Raw genomic sequence first — 16,514 nt, 5'->3', positions numbered from 1 at the left:
GGAGTTTGTGTGAGATTCGTTCCACTCCCTGTACAGCTGCGCTCACCAGCCTGTGCTGTTCAGTGCCTTGAAGTCTTGACTTTATTGGTATAATGATAAAAAAAACAGTTTTACTTTGAAGAACATGTATATGCAGATCAGCCATTAGACTGTATCATCTGTCAAAGAAAACCAACCTGAGGCGTAGAAGAATTTGTAGTTGCCGTTATTGAATTACTTACTTTCCAGACCGACAGGTGGCGGTAAGGTGCCGCTCGTGTTGTTTTGCAGCTCCAGTGTGACAGACGACGGAGCTGACGTCTGACCGCCGCTGCGGAGGCGCTTGTTTACGGTAAATATCGTTCGCGCGAGCCCCTCCTCTCCCGACGCGGCGCTTCTCCCAGGTCTTGCTCGGTGAAAGCCGGACTGCCACATTGGAGAGTGTCGGCTGGGTCCCCCGGGATGTCGTTCCTGGAGAAGCCGGTGGTCCACGGCGGGCTGCTGCTGGATGACACCGTCCCGCTGACAGCGACGATCGAAACCAGCCAGAACCTTCAATCGCACACGGTGAGTTACCTCCGCGTCTCTCTGTTGATGTCACGCTGGCAATACTGTTCTAAAATGCCATACGAGCATCTGTCGCTCACTTTGAAACCCGCTGTCGCTAGAACTCTAGTTAGTTGGCATTTAAAGACATTCGCTGCGTCACTGTTCCTATTGTCGGACATGGTCATTTGTCTCTCTGTTGATTTGGACCGGCGAGCTTCAACAACTGTATTTAACAAACGAATGGGTCGGTTGGTCTCCAAACAACCGTCGCTATACATCCCGTGGCCTTTCAATGTCCCACTTTGGATCGCTGTCTTTGAATCAGCAATTTCCTGGAAAAGCCAACCCAGCAAACTTGTCACGATCACCGAACTCAATCCAGGCCCGAACCGAAACTCGCGTTGTGCCGAACCAGTGCGTTGTATTGAACGATGACACGCGTGTCTCCAAGATCTGCGCAGTCCAGAATGTTCCCTGAGATCATCCAGTGATCTTATTTTCTGTTCCCACGTTGACAATTCATTTGAAAGTTTCATACCAGGAGTGGAGTCAACAAACATTGTAAAGAGCGGAAGTGATTTCATCAAATTCACACGTAACCACAAATCAGTTCAGACTATTTAAATACATTTTAACGTTTATATTCGATAACTCTTGTAATTTTGACATTGGTAGTAACGATACATTTTCTGAACGTGCTACCTTTATCACCTTTATTCTCCTTATTGGAATAATCCAGGCTGTCTACATGGACAGTGTTGTTTAACCTTGATACCGTTTCACACATCACATTTGCCCCACATCAACTGACACAGATTCCTAATATGACAGTTGTAAAGTTTAGTACCTGGAGCTGGCCTACTTCAGCTCTCTCATGAATATGATGTAATCCCCAGCGTTCAATCATTTATTCCAAAGTTCCATAGCCCAGTTTATGTCCTCACTAGCAGCAATGGAATGCAGTTGGATCTGTTATAACTTAAGTGGTTATTGTGTAACAGCTTTCCAGAACCCATGCATGCTGCTTTTGACATCAGTTATGAGCATGACTGTGACTCAGACTAAGATTTTGCGCCATGAAGGCATTAAAATTGCCGGTCTAGTTTGTATAAATGCAAACACAGAAGCGAGTTGATGCATTCCTCCTCCTGTTATCTCAGCAATCGACTTTTAAATGAGATCTAGCAAGTGTCATGGCTGTATTTCTATTGCTGAAACCTCTGAATGCCATCGTTTATAGTGATGTCGCTTGTCCATATTCTTTTTTATATTCCGGATGGAGATACATATGTTAATTTTGTCGATAGATTGGTGGGATGTTTATTCTTCTCTGTTTAGTTGATGTGATTATTTACACTATTATCTTGAGTCGGCCTAACCAATCGGTCTTTCAGCTGGTCACTTCATGCTGAAAACAACATTACATAGGTTTGAAACTTGACTAATCGGTTACCTCTCTGGCACAGAACAGTTCTTTTATCTGGTCCTAGTTTACGCAAATGTGTTGTTTCCCTCTCATCCATCCTCAGCTGACACGAATCACGCTGGATCAGAGTGTGCTGAAGACAGAGTTGAAAGAGAAAATGGAAAAATGTGACACTTCTCCCTAAATGGTTTCCATCATGCATTTTCTATTATTATAATTGCTATCTTTTTCTTGCTCCCAGCTTGATATCATCACTGACCACCATTCAAATCTGTACAAGCAGTGAGAATCAGTGAATGTTAGGACTGGAAGTCTGAGTTCAAGTGACACGTTTTCATGAAATGCTGGTTCTGCAAGGGTTAGGTAAACAAGAAAGGGAAAGCTGTGAATCAGCGGAGGCCATGGAGCAATATCAGGACATGCAGCGGAGATTAGTTGGTGAGCAAAGAGGACGAATGGCTGGAGACGTTTCAAGAGAAAGTCTGGACCACCTCATCTGATCTGAATTTAAACTTACAGAGGCGCTGATTTCCATATGGAGCTGTGTACAGTGACGGTGACACCCATCCAGTGCTGGCAGCACATGAGCTCAATAACAAATTTCTTTAGTTCAGTTCAATTTATAGATTTTCCTTTTGCTCATTGTTATATTAAGACATGATCAGAGATCGAACAATGTCAAATGAAAATTTGTTTTTATGGTTAATCTAATCTAATTTATTTTTGTTTATTTTATATCCTACAAAAAAAGGTAAACGAAGTATAAGCATAGTCAAAGAATAGCAGTGGAATATATGAGATAGAAGTTTTCATCTTTGAATCAGTGTAGCATCTTCATCCACGGTGTTAATGACGTGTGTCTGTGCAGGAGTACATCATCCGGGTGCAGAGGGGCGTGTCCTCGGACAACAGCTGGCAGGTAAATTCTAGTGGACATCTCACGACTGAAACTAGCCTGTTGATCCTTTAGTTTTCACTGCTTTAATTCTGTGTTTTCACCATTTTTTTGTGGTCTACTCCCACGCTATTTACTTAATTTCTTACTCCTTTACCGAGTTGTATCTTATGATATAGTACCTCATAAATATTCAATTCTGTTTTCTTTAAGAAGTGATTCATTATTGTAACTTCTCCTCCCAAGAATGCTCTTATTTTAGCTGCCCACTTAAAATGAAAGATGTATTCTTGTTTATGTTGTGCAAACTGTTTTGTCATAGTTAAGATAAAAGCAGCTTAGAGCATCACTGTCCTCACCAGCGTGGTAACCGTCTGCGTCTTCTGCAGGTGATTCGTCGATACAGCGACTTTGACGTTCTCAACAGCACCCTGATGGTTAGTGATACTGTCTCCAGAAAAACACTGAACTTGAGTTGAAGTCTAGAATCTTTGGAAGTAAGCAGAATGGTCTTATGAATATTTCATCTGAAATCTTCTTATTATTCTCTCTCTCTCTCTCACTCACATACCATAGCAGGAATCCAAATCTACATCACTGGTGGCTCTGCTTCTCTCCTGCAAAGTATTTTCATACTAACCTGGCGATTCTTTCTTTCAAATGTCGCTGACGCCATCATTTCCCAATTTAATTATTCAACTTTAAGGTCATTCCTTACCTTCTAAATGTGTTGAGATACACATGCACAGTGCCAAAAGTCACAGAGACGTTGAGTCAGTTCTCGGCATACCACGATAACAGGAGGTTAATGGACGTCCCACTGAAATTTTGCCATGTCATGTCCTGCTGGTTCTGTCAACACACTGAATGTGTGTGTGTGTGAACAATGGATCCTAAAGAGCTTTCATGTTCAGAATGGAATGTTTTGGTGTTTTTTGAGACTGATGCATTGGGTGACATTGGTTTTATCTGTTCTAAATTTAGCGTATAGGAAGATGTTAGTGGCTAGTAATGTTTTCAATGTTATGCTTTTCGCATACTCTTGACTGTCTTCAGTGCTTCTCAGGTTATTCTAAAGAATGTTCTTTAACAGTTTCTGTTATGTTGGGAAATGGGTATAATAAATGTTTGCATGAGGAAAGCATTATCTTGGTGTTGATCTTCCTTGAAGTTGCATTTAGAACAGATACAAAATGTGGGATTCATCAGCCATGAACTGCGATTTAATTCATCTTTAGTGCGATTAATTGAGATTAAAAGTCACAGCACTTATGATACATTTTGTTTCTCGATATGAATCATAAATATTGGAGCAAGTTCTGAATGAGGTCAAGATGCCTTTTTTATTTATTTATTTTTGATTTACTATAATGTGCCGTCAGATTTCCGGCATCACTCTGCCACTCCCTCCCAAGAAGCTGATCGGAAACATGGACAGGGAGTTCATCGCAGAGAGGCAGAGAGGACTGCAGGCCTACCTGGACTCCATTACTCAGCATCCGCTTCTGTCTGTGGCACTCTCTGTCAAGAAATTCCTGGATCCCAACAACTACTCTGCCAACTACACAGGTAAAAATGTATCACTTGTAACAATGTGTGACTTCAAATCAGCCTCATCTGGTTATGAATCTTCTCTCTGTCTCTCCCAGAAATCGCCTTGCAGCAGGTCTCCATGTTCTTCAGGTCAGACCCAAAGTGGGAGGTGGTGGAGCCACTCAGAGACATTGGTAAGGACCAGGTTCTTATTTCATCGCTTTGTTGTTATTTGTTAGTGAAGAGTAAGATCAGCTTCAGAACCCAGGTCTCTCTGGCTTGTTTTGTTGTGTGCTCTCGTAAGAGTGCTCCCTGTGAGCTTTACAGTTAGACAGTGAAATGATAGTGTGTCTTGCCAGTTGTATCAGAAAGTCAGACTCAGCAACTTCTGAGAGAGCAGATGAAGAAATTTCTAGTGTAATTTGACACCTCTGAGGAAGCTGACGTGCGATCGAGCAACACTTTTTTTTCAAATGATGACAGGATGTTGACTCTTGAATAGGCTTCACTTTGTAGTGAAAGCTAAGTATCAGGCTTTATTCCTGTGCTCACTGCTGTGAGCCTCTCCTGTCTGAATCGCTAACTCTTTTATCAGGACATTCTGTTGAGTAGTTTCCTTTGACTTCCTCCTGAGTAAATCAACCACAGTTCAGACAAGATTTGGTTTTGTGCACGCCCCCCTGTTTCAATGACTCCCTACTGATATGAGCCGGTCATGTGACTGATTGGTGAGAATTGGCTGAGAAGGGCCTGCTGAGAGCGGGTCCATTTCTAATGGACCGTCTGGTTTCAGGTTGGAGACTAAGGAAAAAGTATTTTCTGATCAAAAACAAAGAACAGGCCAAAGAGAGGTACCTGCTGAGCTGGGTGAGTGCCGGTGGAAGTGAATAAGCAGTGGGTGAATTGCAACAAGCGTTTACCACCTGTGCGTTTGTTTTATAGGTGGACCTGGGTCCAGATAAGTTCCTGTCGGACAAAGACCTGCAGTCAGCTGTTAAACTGCTGACCAGCGTCACGGTATGGATACTCGCTTATTACAGCTCAGTCGCCACATGGTGTCAAGTATGTGGACACTCCAGTATGATGAAATTGCTGCACTTCCTGTCCAGAGAGTTGGGGCAAAGGGGGCCATAGTGTCCTCCTTGGTTTCCTCTTAGCTGGACGAGGTCTTTTCTCACATGAAACGTGTGTAAAAAAATACTCTCCAGACCTTGAACAAGACTACCATTCACATTTGTGATGCTAATATGTTCGTGTTTTTTTCGGTAATGTAGTGAAATAGCGCTTCAGGACGTTGAACCTGTCTGTTTCTCACAGCCACTGAATCTGTGTTTAAGTCACCTGATGTGACTTGGACTTGATGGCTGTCAATCCTGTCCTGTGAGTTCACAGGAGGCAAATATCACAGGGTCAAAGCGAGGTGGTTCAGACTTCCTGATCACCAGAAACCTTGAATGAATGTTGTGAATTAAACATTACAAATGTGTTACTTAACATGTTACATGTAACATGTAAAATGACTATTTTGATTTATGTGTGTAACCATGTGTGAACTTGTATCTGTGTTAGGGATTGTGTGTGTGGGGGGGGTGTATTTTTTGCCATACTTGTGAGTACCAAGTCTTGACAAGCCACCTTCTTGTGAGGACATTTTGGCCTGTCCTCACAAGGTTCGGAGGGTCAAATGTAAAAGTAGTTTATTATGATTAGGTTTAAGTTTGGTTCAGAGTCCTGGTTAAAGTGAGCCATTTCTTTTGGATGGTTAGGTTTAGGGTGAGAGGCTGGGGAAAGCATGAAGGCAATGAGAGGTCTGAAGAAAATGAGCAAAACAAACGTTTATGTGCGTAAGGACATTTTGGCCAGTCACTTTGTCAAGCGTCTGTTTGAGGGTTAAAACTACAAAATAGCTCAATTATTATTGTTGGGTTTTTGTTTGGTTCATGGCAAAGGTTCAGTTAAGCTATTTGTTTTAGATCGTTGGGTTTATGGGGAGAGGCTGGGGAAAGGGTTATGTCAATGTATGTCAATGACAGTACTCCCTAAGATAGGAAGACAAACGTGTGTGTGTGTGTGTGTGTGTGTGTGTGTGTGTGTGTGTGTGTGTGTGTGTGTGTGTGTGTGTGTGTGTGTGTGTGTGTGTGTGTGTGTGTGTGTCTGTGTGTCTGTGTGTCTGTCTGTCTGTGTGTCTGTCTGTCTGTCTGTCTGTCTGTCTGTCTGTCTGTCTCCCTCCCTCCCTCCCTCCCTCCCTCCCTCCCTCCGTGTCCGTGTCCGTGTCCGTGTCCGTGTCCGTGTCCGTGTCCGTGTCCGTGTCCACACACGTAATATGGTTCACAATATGGTCCACTCTTTGACACTGATTTTATGAGGACATTTGCTTTGTGAGGACATTTTGGCTGGTCCTCATTGAGTTTTGAGGGTGAAAATGTAAAAAATAACGTCATTATAATTGGCTGTAGGTTTGGTTGCTGGTTAAGTTTATGTGGTTCGAGCATATAGAAGTTCTCACTTCGTCTCTGCTCCTCCTCATCAGGAGTTAGTCTTAACAGTCATTGTAGATGATCCGGCAGCAGTCCATTTCTGGCTCTAACCATTTTTCTCTCTTTGAGCTTAGGAAGTTTCCAAAATTTTAGAAATCCCTTCCTTCGTATGTGCTCAGTAATCAGTCCTATCCCTCAGCTCCTCTGGGGTGATACCGAGATGTTCTCAGGTCTGTGAAGAGTCCTGTGGGACTGTCTTTGGTCCAGTTGGACATGGAGGAGCAGCAGCTCTACCCTCTCAGAGGGTTTCAGCTTCTCACCCCATTGCTGAGAAGGAGTCTAGACGAGCTATTTCAAAGCTTGTGGCCATGTGAGGAATTCAGCATTGCTTTGTATCTCACTATATATCCACACAGTCACCCTCATGATGCCAACAGCTTGTCAGTGAAAAGAGTTGGAATCTGACATCACTAATGTTAGTCAAGTTATTTTTGACCACAGTTGTCCACTCAGACAGCGATCAGAAATCATGAGATCATGTTTGAGTGGAGTCGGCATCTAGCTCAGTTGCTTGTGGCAACAGTCTCACCCACTGCTGAGCTAGTCCTGAGGTGCAGCTCTCCAGGTGGGATCTAGTCCACATCCAAAACCCCTGTTGTGTTCACATCACAGACTTTTTAGCCAAACAGTGGTTCATCTTGAGACAGAATCCAAGGTGCAAAAGCCCCCTAACATTGAGCTGTTGACAGTCAACACATGTGCATAACTCCTAAACAAAATTAGATTTTGTTTGTCCTGCTGCTGTAAAACTCAGAAGCAGTTAATCCAAACGAGTAAAGGGTCAGATTCTAGATTTTGTTACGCTACATTTGTAGCTAAAAAAACGTAACGCCAAGATGAAGATCAGCACAAGTCAGAATCCCTCTCAGACCTGTTTCTTACGTTTGAAATGCTCTGAAGCGTTTCCAATACAAGGTTTGCCCAGTTGAAAGTCACTGTATTTGTTGTGTCTGCAGAGTCCCTTCATCTGTCCGCTCATCTTCTCCAGCACGAATGAGTCCTCCGCTCTGCTCATCCGGCCGTTCAGTGAGAAAGGTTCCCTGAGAGACCAAATCTGTAAGGTACGGCTCGCTCGGTCCAGAACCACCAGCACCATTCTGAGATGCAGTTGGACTTTTAATCTGGATTTGCACTTCAAATCCAATCAGATTCAAATTCAGCAGCAAATCTTTTAATCAAGATTGGCAGATCTGAAAAAAAGGTTTTCGGAGAAGTGTTCGAGTCCACTTGTCCGGCGTAACACTGTCGGGTTCTACCGTCATGAACTCGACATCTCTTCACACACGCAAGTTCTGAGTGGTCGACGCTGATCATTGGAGATTAAGAAACGGTTCTACTGTTTGTTTTCAGGTGAAGCCCAAAGAAATGTATTTGAAAAAGTACTGCAACCCTAAGAAGACCCAGGGGCTCGAACTATTGCACATCAAACTGTACGGCCGACAAATACTGGAGGTAATTTCACACACAGGAATAACCCCCCTGTTCGATGGCCTTATCTTGATGCGCTGTCGTGGGCTCAGGGTCTGAAAGTCCTCCATGATGGAGGGTTGTTCTACGGCCACCTACACGCTGGCAATGTCTTGGTGGAGGACGACGTGTGTCAGCTGCTGGACGTGGAGAATGGCGTGCTAGGAGTCCCCTCAGTGCTGCGCCCGGCTTTCACTCAGCTCAGGAAGATTAACGTGCGTCAACACAGTGTGGTAACCTTTGGTCGTCTGACCTAGAAGAGGAATTGAAGTGCTTGTCATGAAGTTAAAGCATAACCTGCAGCAATAGTTTTGCATCCATGTACTATTTACTGCTGTCAAGTCAATTCAGCGACACACTACTGCCACCTTTCGTGGCTACTGTATTAAAGCTTGCGGCCCTCAAGGCCCTAAGATGTGAAACAAAAAACTTTTAGCGGCCCTCTAGGGGGCGCCCAGAGCCCAACCATGGGCCCCGGCCCTATGGTTAAGAATCGCCCTACTAACCTATACTAACTACTGAAGCATGTTGTCAGGCTTTCCTAAATATAAATGTTTCATATCCAGACCATAGAAAGTGTGGACGTCTTCTGCTTTGGACATCTACTGTACGAGATGACGTATGGGCAGCCGCCTGAGACCGTCCCTGTGGATGAGTATCCCTCCGTCCCCTACACCACAGTGGGTCAGTTCTGCACACGTCAGAAGGCTATTGTTGTGCTGCTGGATTTTAGCGATGACTTCATGTGTGTGTGTGTCTTTCAGTGTCGGTGCTGCAGTCCATTCTGTCCACAGAGGCCTGTAAAAGCCGGATGCCCACAGTCACGCAGCTCATTCAGACCCAGTGAGTTTCAGCCTGCACTCACAGCTGCCCCCCAAAATTTGGATGGCATGGCTTTTAATCTGTTTTCATTTTTTATTGGCAGCCTATTCAATGACGTCCAGCTGCAGCACTCAGAGAAAGTCCACATCAGGGTGAGCGACTGTGCAGAGTGTCCTATGTGTTGATCAGTTAAAATAAGTGTACTGGAATGAGCATTCATGTCTATTCACAGGTTCCCAGCAGACTTAAAGAAGCACTGAAAACAGCAAAGGAAAGTTTGGAGAAGCGGCTACAAGAGGAGCAGAGACTGGTACGTCTCTTTGGCATGTCTTTGTCCTTGCTGTCATGCTGCTCTGCAGAATAAATAATAATGATTGACAGGGAGATAGATGAGTTTACTTTTGTAATATTGCCACAAGCCAATATTATATATGCCCTAATTTCAAGACTATAAGCCGCCGCTTTTTTGTCACAGAGTTTTGTCACATCAAACCGCTGAAATCACAGGCATTTTGGGCTGCGGGTTCTGTCTCGGACAGCCTGAGTTCGATTCGCCCCACACTGTGCAGCCTCAGGCCATGTCCCTTTTTTCCTCCTCCGCTGGCGGCGCTTTACGAAGAATAGCTGGTTTGTGACCCACGATGAAGCACGTCTAAAGGAAGTCGTCAAGAGCCGGGTGACAGCCTATTTATCGGCTACTAAGAATTTCTGTCACTACGAGTCGTCCTCACTTCAGATATGAACTGATGACGGAGCTCCACCACGGCTGTAACAGAATGTGGCGTTTCACAGCCAAACTAAACATGGTCTTGTCATGTTTATTTTACAAGGAAATAGCGGAGACAAGCTGCGTAATATGGATCGTGTTGACTGATCCACGCTGCACACCTCAGTGTTCAGGGAGTTTGAGAAGTTGTTTTTGAATGACAGCAATCAGACCCGTTACTGCCCGGCATTTATCATGTTTGTGTGGAGTTGCGCTGTACACATAGTTTCTGGTATCTAGCGCCAGTCACCTGAGACAAGCAGCTCACCCCCGGTGGAGAGTTTCCTGAAACAAAGTGCATGTCTCAAGCCTGGATCAAGTCCGCGGCCAAAACCCGACTCGCTTGTGTTCACATCTCTGACTTTTGAGCCGAACACACTTTGTCTCGAGACAGAGTGTGCAGTGTGAAACCGCCCTTATTTACCTTAAAGCGCTCAACATGCACCGTTTTCACCGGCGTGTCCGCAGCTCAGCCAACAGAGCTGATCTCCTGGAGGACTGGAGACGAGAAGCAGCAGCTGAGACCTGCTGTGGTGTCGGAACTTTGGCTATGCGGGCGAAAACAGTGCATTTTGAGCGCTCTAATGTCAATAAAATATGTCAGTCTCGATGTTGGACCCCTTTTTCAAAACTAGTTTAGAAGTGATCTCCATGCATTTTTATGCACCACTGACCTTTCTACGGTGCAAACAGCACCACTGCACCCGTGGCTAATAAAGCTTGTGTATGAACAACATCCATTTTCCTTCTTAAATTTAGTGGGTGCAGCTAATTTTCCAGTGCGCTCTATAGTCCGGCATTTACAGAAATTATTTAGTTAAATGTATTTCCATTTCATTCATTGTTGCATAATGTTTCATGTAATTGTAATTGACTTTTTGTTTAACCCCAGCTCCACCAGCACAGACGGCTGACCAGAGCTCAGTCACATCATGGCTCTGAGGAACAGAAGAAGAGGAGGAAGATTCTGGCTAGGAAGGTGAGGGTGAAGGTCAGCTTGGGAACAAGCATTGGAATCAGTGAATTCAGAAGAATATGTTTGTATCTCAGCAAAAGTCCCGACAGTCAGCATATGAGAATGAAGAAGATGCTTCAGTGAGGAACAACAACAACAACTCTGGTAGGTCTGTCTACTTGCTAGAACAGAGCTAGGAGATTTTTTGGGGGGGGATTTATTTCACAAAATCTGTTGCCTGAAGCGGTAACTCTACAAAGATCCTCTTAAAACTTGCACTGTGACATATTGCGTTTTCCTGTTGTCGTGATGCTTAACTCACAAGATTTCTGGCCTGGGGAATGACCTTCTTGATTGTTGGTGGGACAAAGTCAAGCTTATCGGGGTGCATCACAGACGTAATACCATCTTTAAGCCTTTGTCGTGTCGGTCAGTGTGAAACGTTATAGATCATGTGCAATTCTGTCATTTTAATATGTAGTAGTATGTAGTAGTAAGTAGTACCGGAGTTTAACTCGCAGGTCCAGTGATACTTTGAAACAAACTGTGACCTATCATCTGGAAAATACGGTAACTATTTTGGTGTTTTAGGTTCCGGGGCCAGTTCTCCTCCCACATGCCCCTCCTCCCCCACTCCAATAGGTAAGTCATCCCTCTCCTCCTCTCCATCCAGATTCACTGTGGAATTACTTTATTTCTGGAGCCACCTTGTGTTAAATCTTCCTCAGCACGATCACCGACAGCGTATCATGACCCTCAGCTGATGCTAGTATGTTTTATCACAGTAACGTGATTTAATGCCTCTACCTTAAGGGACACCGGTTGCATAGATAGATGCATGAGTGTTTTGTGAGAATATGACCATTGTTTGATAAGTTGGCAACCGCTCATTTAGTATTTGAAGGGTTTTGAAATTGCTTTATGTCCCATCTGATATAACACTACAATATCATTACAAAGTCATGTAATCTGTATTATATTTTTGAAAAAGGTTGTTGCTGTGCAATGCATCATCAAAATGACTGGCTTTCAGGACAAGTAAAGAACGAAATACAGTGATAAGTGAAAAGTCATTTTTCATGCAGTCAAAATTGTTGAAAATGATGTGAAAGTCTTTTTTTTGACAGAAGTAGTAAAGCATTAAAAGAAAGCAAAATGTATGCGCTAAACTTAACATGAAAATAGTCTGTATCCAATAATAATAATAATTGTTTATTTTAAAGACTTCACGTCAGTTCTAAGATAGTGAGACTATCAGACTTTTGCTAAAGTCACAAGTAGAGTAAGAAATTCAATACAAATAAAAGGTGTAGCGAGATGTATTTGCTGTCCTGTTTCTGCAGGTGATCAAGAGGAAATCCTGCACCTTTTTCTCCTCAAAAGATATTTTAACTTCCTTTTCTGTTCCATGTTATGAAGCACTTTGGACCCAACCCTGCTCTTCGTCAAATTAATTCAATGTAATCAAGTGTGATGTGGGTGATTTCACTCTGCGCTGTTTCATCCTCCCTTCTTTTTGTGTGCAAATACACGCCGTTGCTTTGATCAGTAAAGTGTCTTGTCCTTCTCTCTCTTCTTCTTGTGCTGTCTCTCCACCAGTAGAGCATGCTCCATTCTGACCGTGTCGTGGGGTAAAGTAAAACACATGTACTGTGGATGACCACCACCAAAGTCGCATCGGTTTTAAAAGCTGTCGTACTGTGTAGCTTTCCAGCAAGCTCGCTGTCACCACCACCAACCGATGTATGGAGCCGTTTATTGATTTAAAAGATTCAGAACATATTTGGGCACCTCCTGCTGCTAAACTGTAAAACTCTGATACTTCTGACCTGCTAACTGTAAGTGGAGCATATATCCAGGCTGAGTTGATTCACCGTCCTGGTTGCCTCCCTGTCTAATGGTTTCCTCTAATCGTGCTTGTGATCTATATATTACATCTGACACTTAACCACAGATTTATTTGGATGTGATCCGCTAGTGTTTATAGGCTCTTCAGTGTCACTGATAATCGCAGATGCACTTGTTGCAGGTGTTCATGATCATGACATCAGATCTGAATCTTTCTTCTGAATCTTTTCATTTTGACGTGTAAAACACCATCAGGAGGAAGCTGGGTGTCTATTCTGGTGTCTCTTGGGAGAGGTCATGTGATTCTGTGCTTGCTTGGAAGTGGACGTACGACCGCCTTAATTAAAACCGCACAATCTTCAATGACCCCCGAGCTCAGACTGCCGCCTTCGTTGGAGATTGTGATCCATCTGTCCCGTCTGTCTGCATGTGTATCTCTGTGTGTGTTGGGGGAGGAGCTTTTGAGGGGGTTATCTTTGCGGCTCTGTGATCTATGCAGAGCTTTCTCATGGATGAGAAAACTCTTCCTCATACTTGAAGCTTTTGTTTGGATAATGATCAGACGACTGTCAGTCCACAAGAGACATTTGAAAACACACTAGTAACAGCTTCCCTAACCATAACTACCCCCCCCCCCAAGTTCCACTTTTGGGTGGAGGACTGTGACAGGACAAGGCCTCCTTAACAGAGGGGGAGTTGTCCTCCTCTACTGATGGAGAGGGAGCGCTGTCACTGAGCATTACACTTGGCATCATATCGACAAGAACAACAGAAAAGCTCACAGTAGGGGCCTCTATGTTGTTGAAGTGCTGGTCAGATCTGTTTCCTAGTAAGGTCATTTTACTGAGGCTGGAAAACTCAAATTATTTCCACCACTGCTACTTCATCCATTGACCACTCCTCTTCCTTCACACCGTGACAGGCCAGGTAAAGTGTCAGGATGTCTCCTGAACGCCTCTCTAGTGAGGATTCCCGAGCATATTCAGCACAGGTCCGAGAGATTATGTCTTGTTTGACCTGGATTTTCCAGCAGAAGAGTCTGGAGCTTTTTCAGGGAGGGAAGTCTGTGGCTCTTTGCTTCAGCTTCTACACCGACAGCATGGCCTGAGATTGGCGTGTTTAAATAAAAGTTAGCTATAAATTGAAACTATTCTTGGAGACTTCAAAACAGATCTGATCTATTTCTAATTGTTCAAAGGTGTGGACTGGAAATGTTCTGAATATTAATCCAACAAGAACCCTTGCGACCTCCAGCCTGAGATGACAAAAGTCACTGACCTTGGAGGTTTTCTCTTTTGCCAACCATGTTGGTGGTTAAAACAGAGACCACTGTGGTTCCATTGCTCCAGCAGTGACACGTGTCTCTGGATTGTATCAGGCTGATCGGTGTTCTTTCATTCTGTCGGGATATGCTTATATCCCCACTTGTTTTTCAGCCTCGTCCTCTGGCTTCTCTGCTGTTGTTGTTTGGGAGAATTGAAGGGCCAGTAAGGGAGGCATATGCAACGCTGAAGTCACCATCAGTTCATGCCATAATGCCCTCACCTCTCGTGTAAGAGAAACAGTCCTACATGATAAGTATCATGTTTTGAGTGGAAAAAGAACGCTACTTCGTAAATTGGCCAGAATGTTACAGTCATTTGTTGTGTTGAACTGATGGTGGGTTGAGCTCCTGTTGACCTGCAGCTGCTGGTTACACAAAAAAAAACATCTGACTGTCACTAGTTTAGGTCTGATGACAGATTCTCGACTTCATTTGCGAGGTTGCACGGTTTCAGGCTACTTTTTAATATTCTGATCTATTTTTTTTCCATATTTATTTTTTTCCCCTATGCCTGTGGTGTCACTGCTGCATGCCTTACACCACAAGCAATATACTACCTCGCTCTAAAGACCTGCTCAGCTGCTAGTCCAGACTGTAGTTAACTAGCTTATTCAACTGTTGTGACCCAAGCGTTCTTGTGTGTGCTTCTTGGGAAGGTCCCCCAAATATTATTTGATATGCCCACCTTTGCGAACTCGATCGGACCTTCACCTTTGACAATTGGGCCCGATTAACGGACGGATCCACCTCAGATCCCTGCTTTTCAAAGCGCGTTTGCTAACTAGATTTGAGAGGACATCATTTCATTAAATGCTCTTCATCCATCAAAAATAATGTTCATACAAGTTTGTTGTGTAACAGGCTTCTGCAGAGTCTTATCCGCTTTCCATGATTATTTGGTCTGATGTTTGTCGTGCCCCCTACAGGAGTCCGGAATGCTCCACCGCCTCCTCCTCCTCCTCCACCACCACCACCACCACCACCACCACCCCCTCCGCCACTGGAAGCATCTTCAGCTCCTCCTCCTCTGCCCTCAGCTGACAGAGCTGACGGGAGCCGCACTGCCTTGCTTAGCTCCATCCAGACCTTCAGTAAAGGTAACCTGAAGAAGGCCCAAACCGCAGACCGCTGCAGACCAGTCCTCTGACTGTGAACTGAACCCAAAAGCTCAAGCCCTGATGTGTCCGTCTGCCTGCACCATGGCCCTCCCTGTGAAAGGCACCCAGGATTATTATTACAGATAGGCAAGACGCTTATTCTCGTCCACCTTCTGCTTCAGCTCTTTGTTTTTTTTTTTCCTCAGCTTTTTTTTGGGAATGGAAAACTCTGGATTTTGGGATCTATTGTGCATTTGCAAAGACTCAGCCCAAAAAACTGCAAGTCTTTTTTTTCAACAACCTCAGAACTGTAATATGCAGCGATAGAAGAATGTTTCACTGCAGGATGTCAGTGACCAAAATGGACTGGTCAGGTCCCTTTATGACCATGATTAAAATATTATTAACCTTCCGTCGGCTCTTAGTTTTTCCTGGCTATGTCTGTCATCTGATGGAGAAAAAAGAGTCTATTGGAATGCTTTTCTTGTATGATCAAAGAACCATGAGAATTTAGTGTAGACGGTTTTTCAGTTTTAACTGACCATTCTGTTTATTTGCATTTGCAACTCAGACTTACAGTTGGCAACCACCCTCTCTGGAGTCTGTTATTCTCTCCAGAACAAACTCCACTGTGGAGACTCACGAAGACCAAGACATGCAAAAGACTGTAGACAGATCCATGATCTACCTACAATAAATGCAGACAATATATGAATTCATAAATAGATTAAGTGTTCTTTATTGATCTTGTTCAGTATTCTTTCTCTCTCTGCAGCAGGTGCAGAAAAAAGGGGCAATGATTTGGTGACTGAAATACAACAGGCAAAGCATCATCAAACTGCTAAACCTAAGCTTTAATGACTTTTACAGGTTGCAGTTGCATGACGGCATCAATCCATATTACACAGTGCACATCTGTTCACTGAGCTGTCAGACGCAGGTGTAGCAGTCGGTTGTAGAGAGGTCAGTGAATACCATGTTTCCTTGTGCACTGGGATACGTAACGTCACTTTCTGGACATGTTTTTAAAATGGCGTCCAGCATCTAACCCTAACCCCTAACCCAATAACATTAATATGCTGGTGACATCAGACCCAGAGAAGCGGCCAGGAAACTGACACTGGAAAAACACGCAAACACTCTACGTGTACTCTTCAGTCGACTGGACCTGCCCAAGGTTCGGCTGTACGCCAAAACACATTGACCCTACCAATACACCAGCATGAAAGAATGACTGACTCTTCCGCACGCTCCATGTTTGCGCAGAGTTCAACAACACCAACAGTACAAGTCAATAGTCACATATTTAACTATTA

General features: G+C 43.9%; 1 protein-coding gene across 8 annotated transcripts; it reads left to right on the top strand.

Moving 5' to 3' along the window:
• The first annotated feature begins 259 nt into the window (after positions 1 to 259).
• pxk (PX domain containing serine/threonine kinase) lies at positions 260 to 15,925 on the top strand. 8 transcript variants are annotated; one of them, XR_008414792.1, is made up of 19 exons: positions 261 to 546; positions 2,823 to 2,873; positions 3,239 to 3,286; positions 4,232 to 4,418; positions 4,499 to 4,576; positions 5,176 to 5,249; positions 5,325 to 5,399; positions 7,876 to 7,980; positions 8,270 to 8,371; positions 8,440 to 8,601; positions 8,953 to 9,070; positions 9,151 to 9,229; positions 9,312 to 9,360; positions 9,441 to 9,518; positions 10,867 to 10,953; positions 11,025 to 11,094; positions 11,521 to 11,571; positions 14,214 to 14,329; positions 15,028 to 15,108. XR_008414792.1 is itself a non-coding variant. In XM_053867280.1 (19 exons), exons 1-18 carry the CDS (start codon positions 442 to 444, stop codon positions 12,546 to 12,548), a joined length of 1,536 nt encoding a protein of 511 aa, XP_053723255.1. In that variant the 5' UTR covers positions 261 to 441; the 3' UTR covers positions 12,549 to 12,560; positions 15,028 to 15,117. The 8 variants fall into 8 exon arrangements, 7 of the variants coding, with proteins under 7 accessions (XP_053723250.1, XP_053723255.1, XP_053723253.1 ...); XM_053867280.1 differs by lacking the exon at positions 14,214 to 14,329 and adding an exon at positions 12,532 to 12,560 and having other exon boundaries at positions 15,028 to 15,117; XM_053867278.1 differs by lacking the exon at positions 14,214 to 14,329 and adding an exon at positions 12,529 to 12,560 and having other exon boundaries at positions 15,028 to 15,095.
• Positions 15,926 to 16,514: the final 589 nt, after the last annotated feature.

The sequence above is a fragment of the Synchiropus splendidus genome, chromosome 6, assembly GCF_027744825.2.
Source record: "Synchiropus splendidus isolate RoL2022-P1 chromosome 6, RoL_Sspl_1.0, whole genome shotgun sequence".
NCBI lineage: Eukaryota > Metazoa > Chordata > Actinopteri > Syngnathiformes > Callionymidae > Synchiropus > Synchiropus splendidus.
This window is presented reverse-complemented; position numbering and strand designations above follow the sequence as displayed.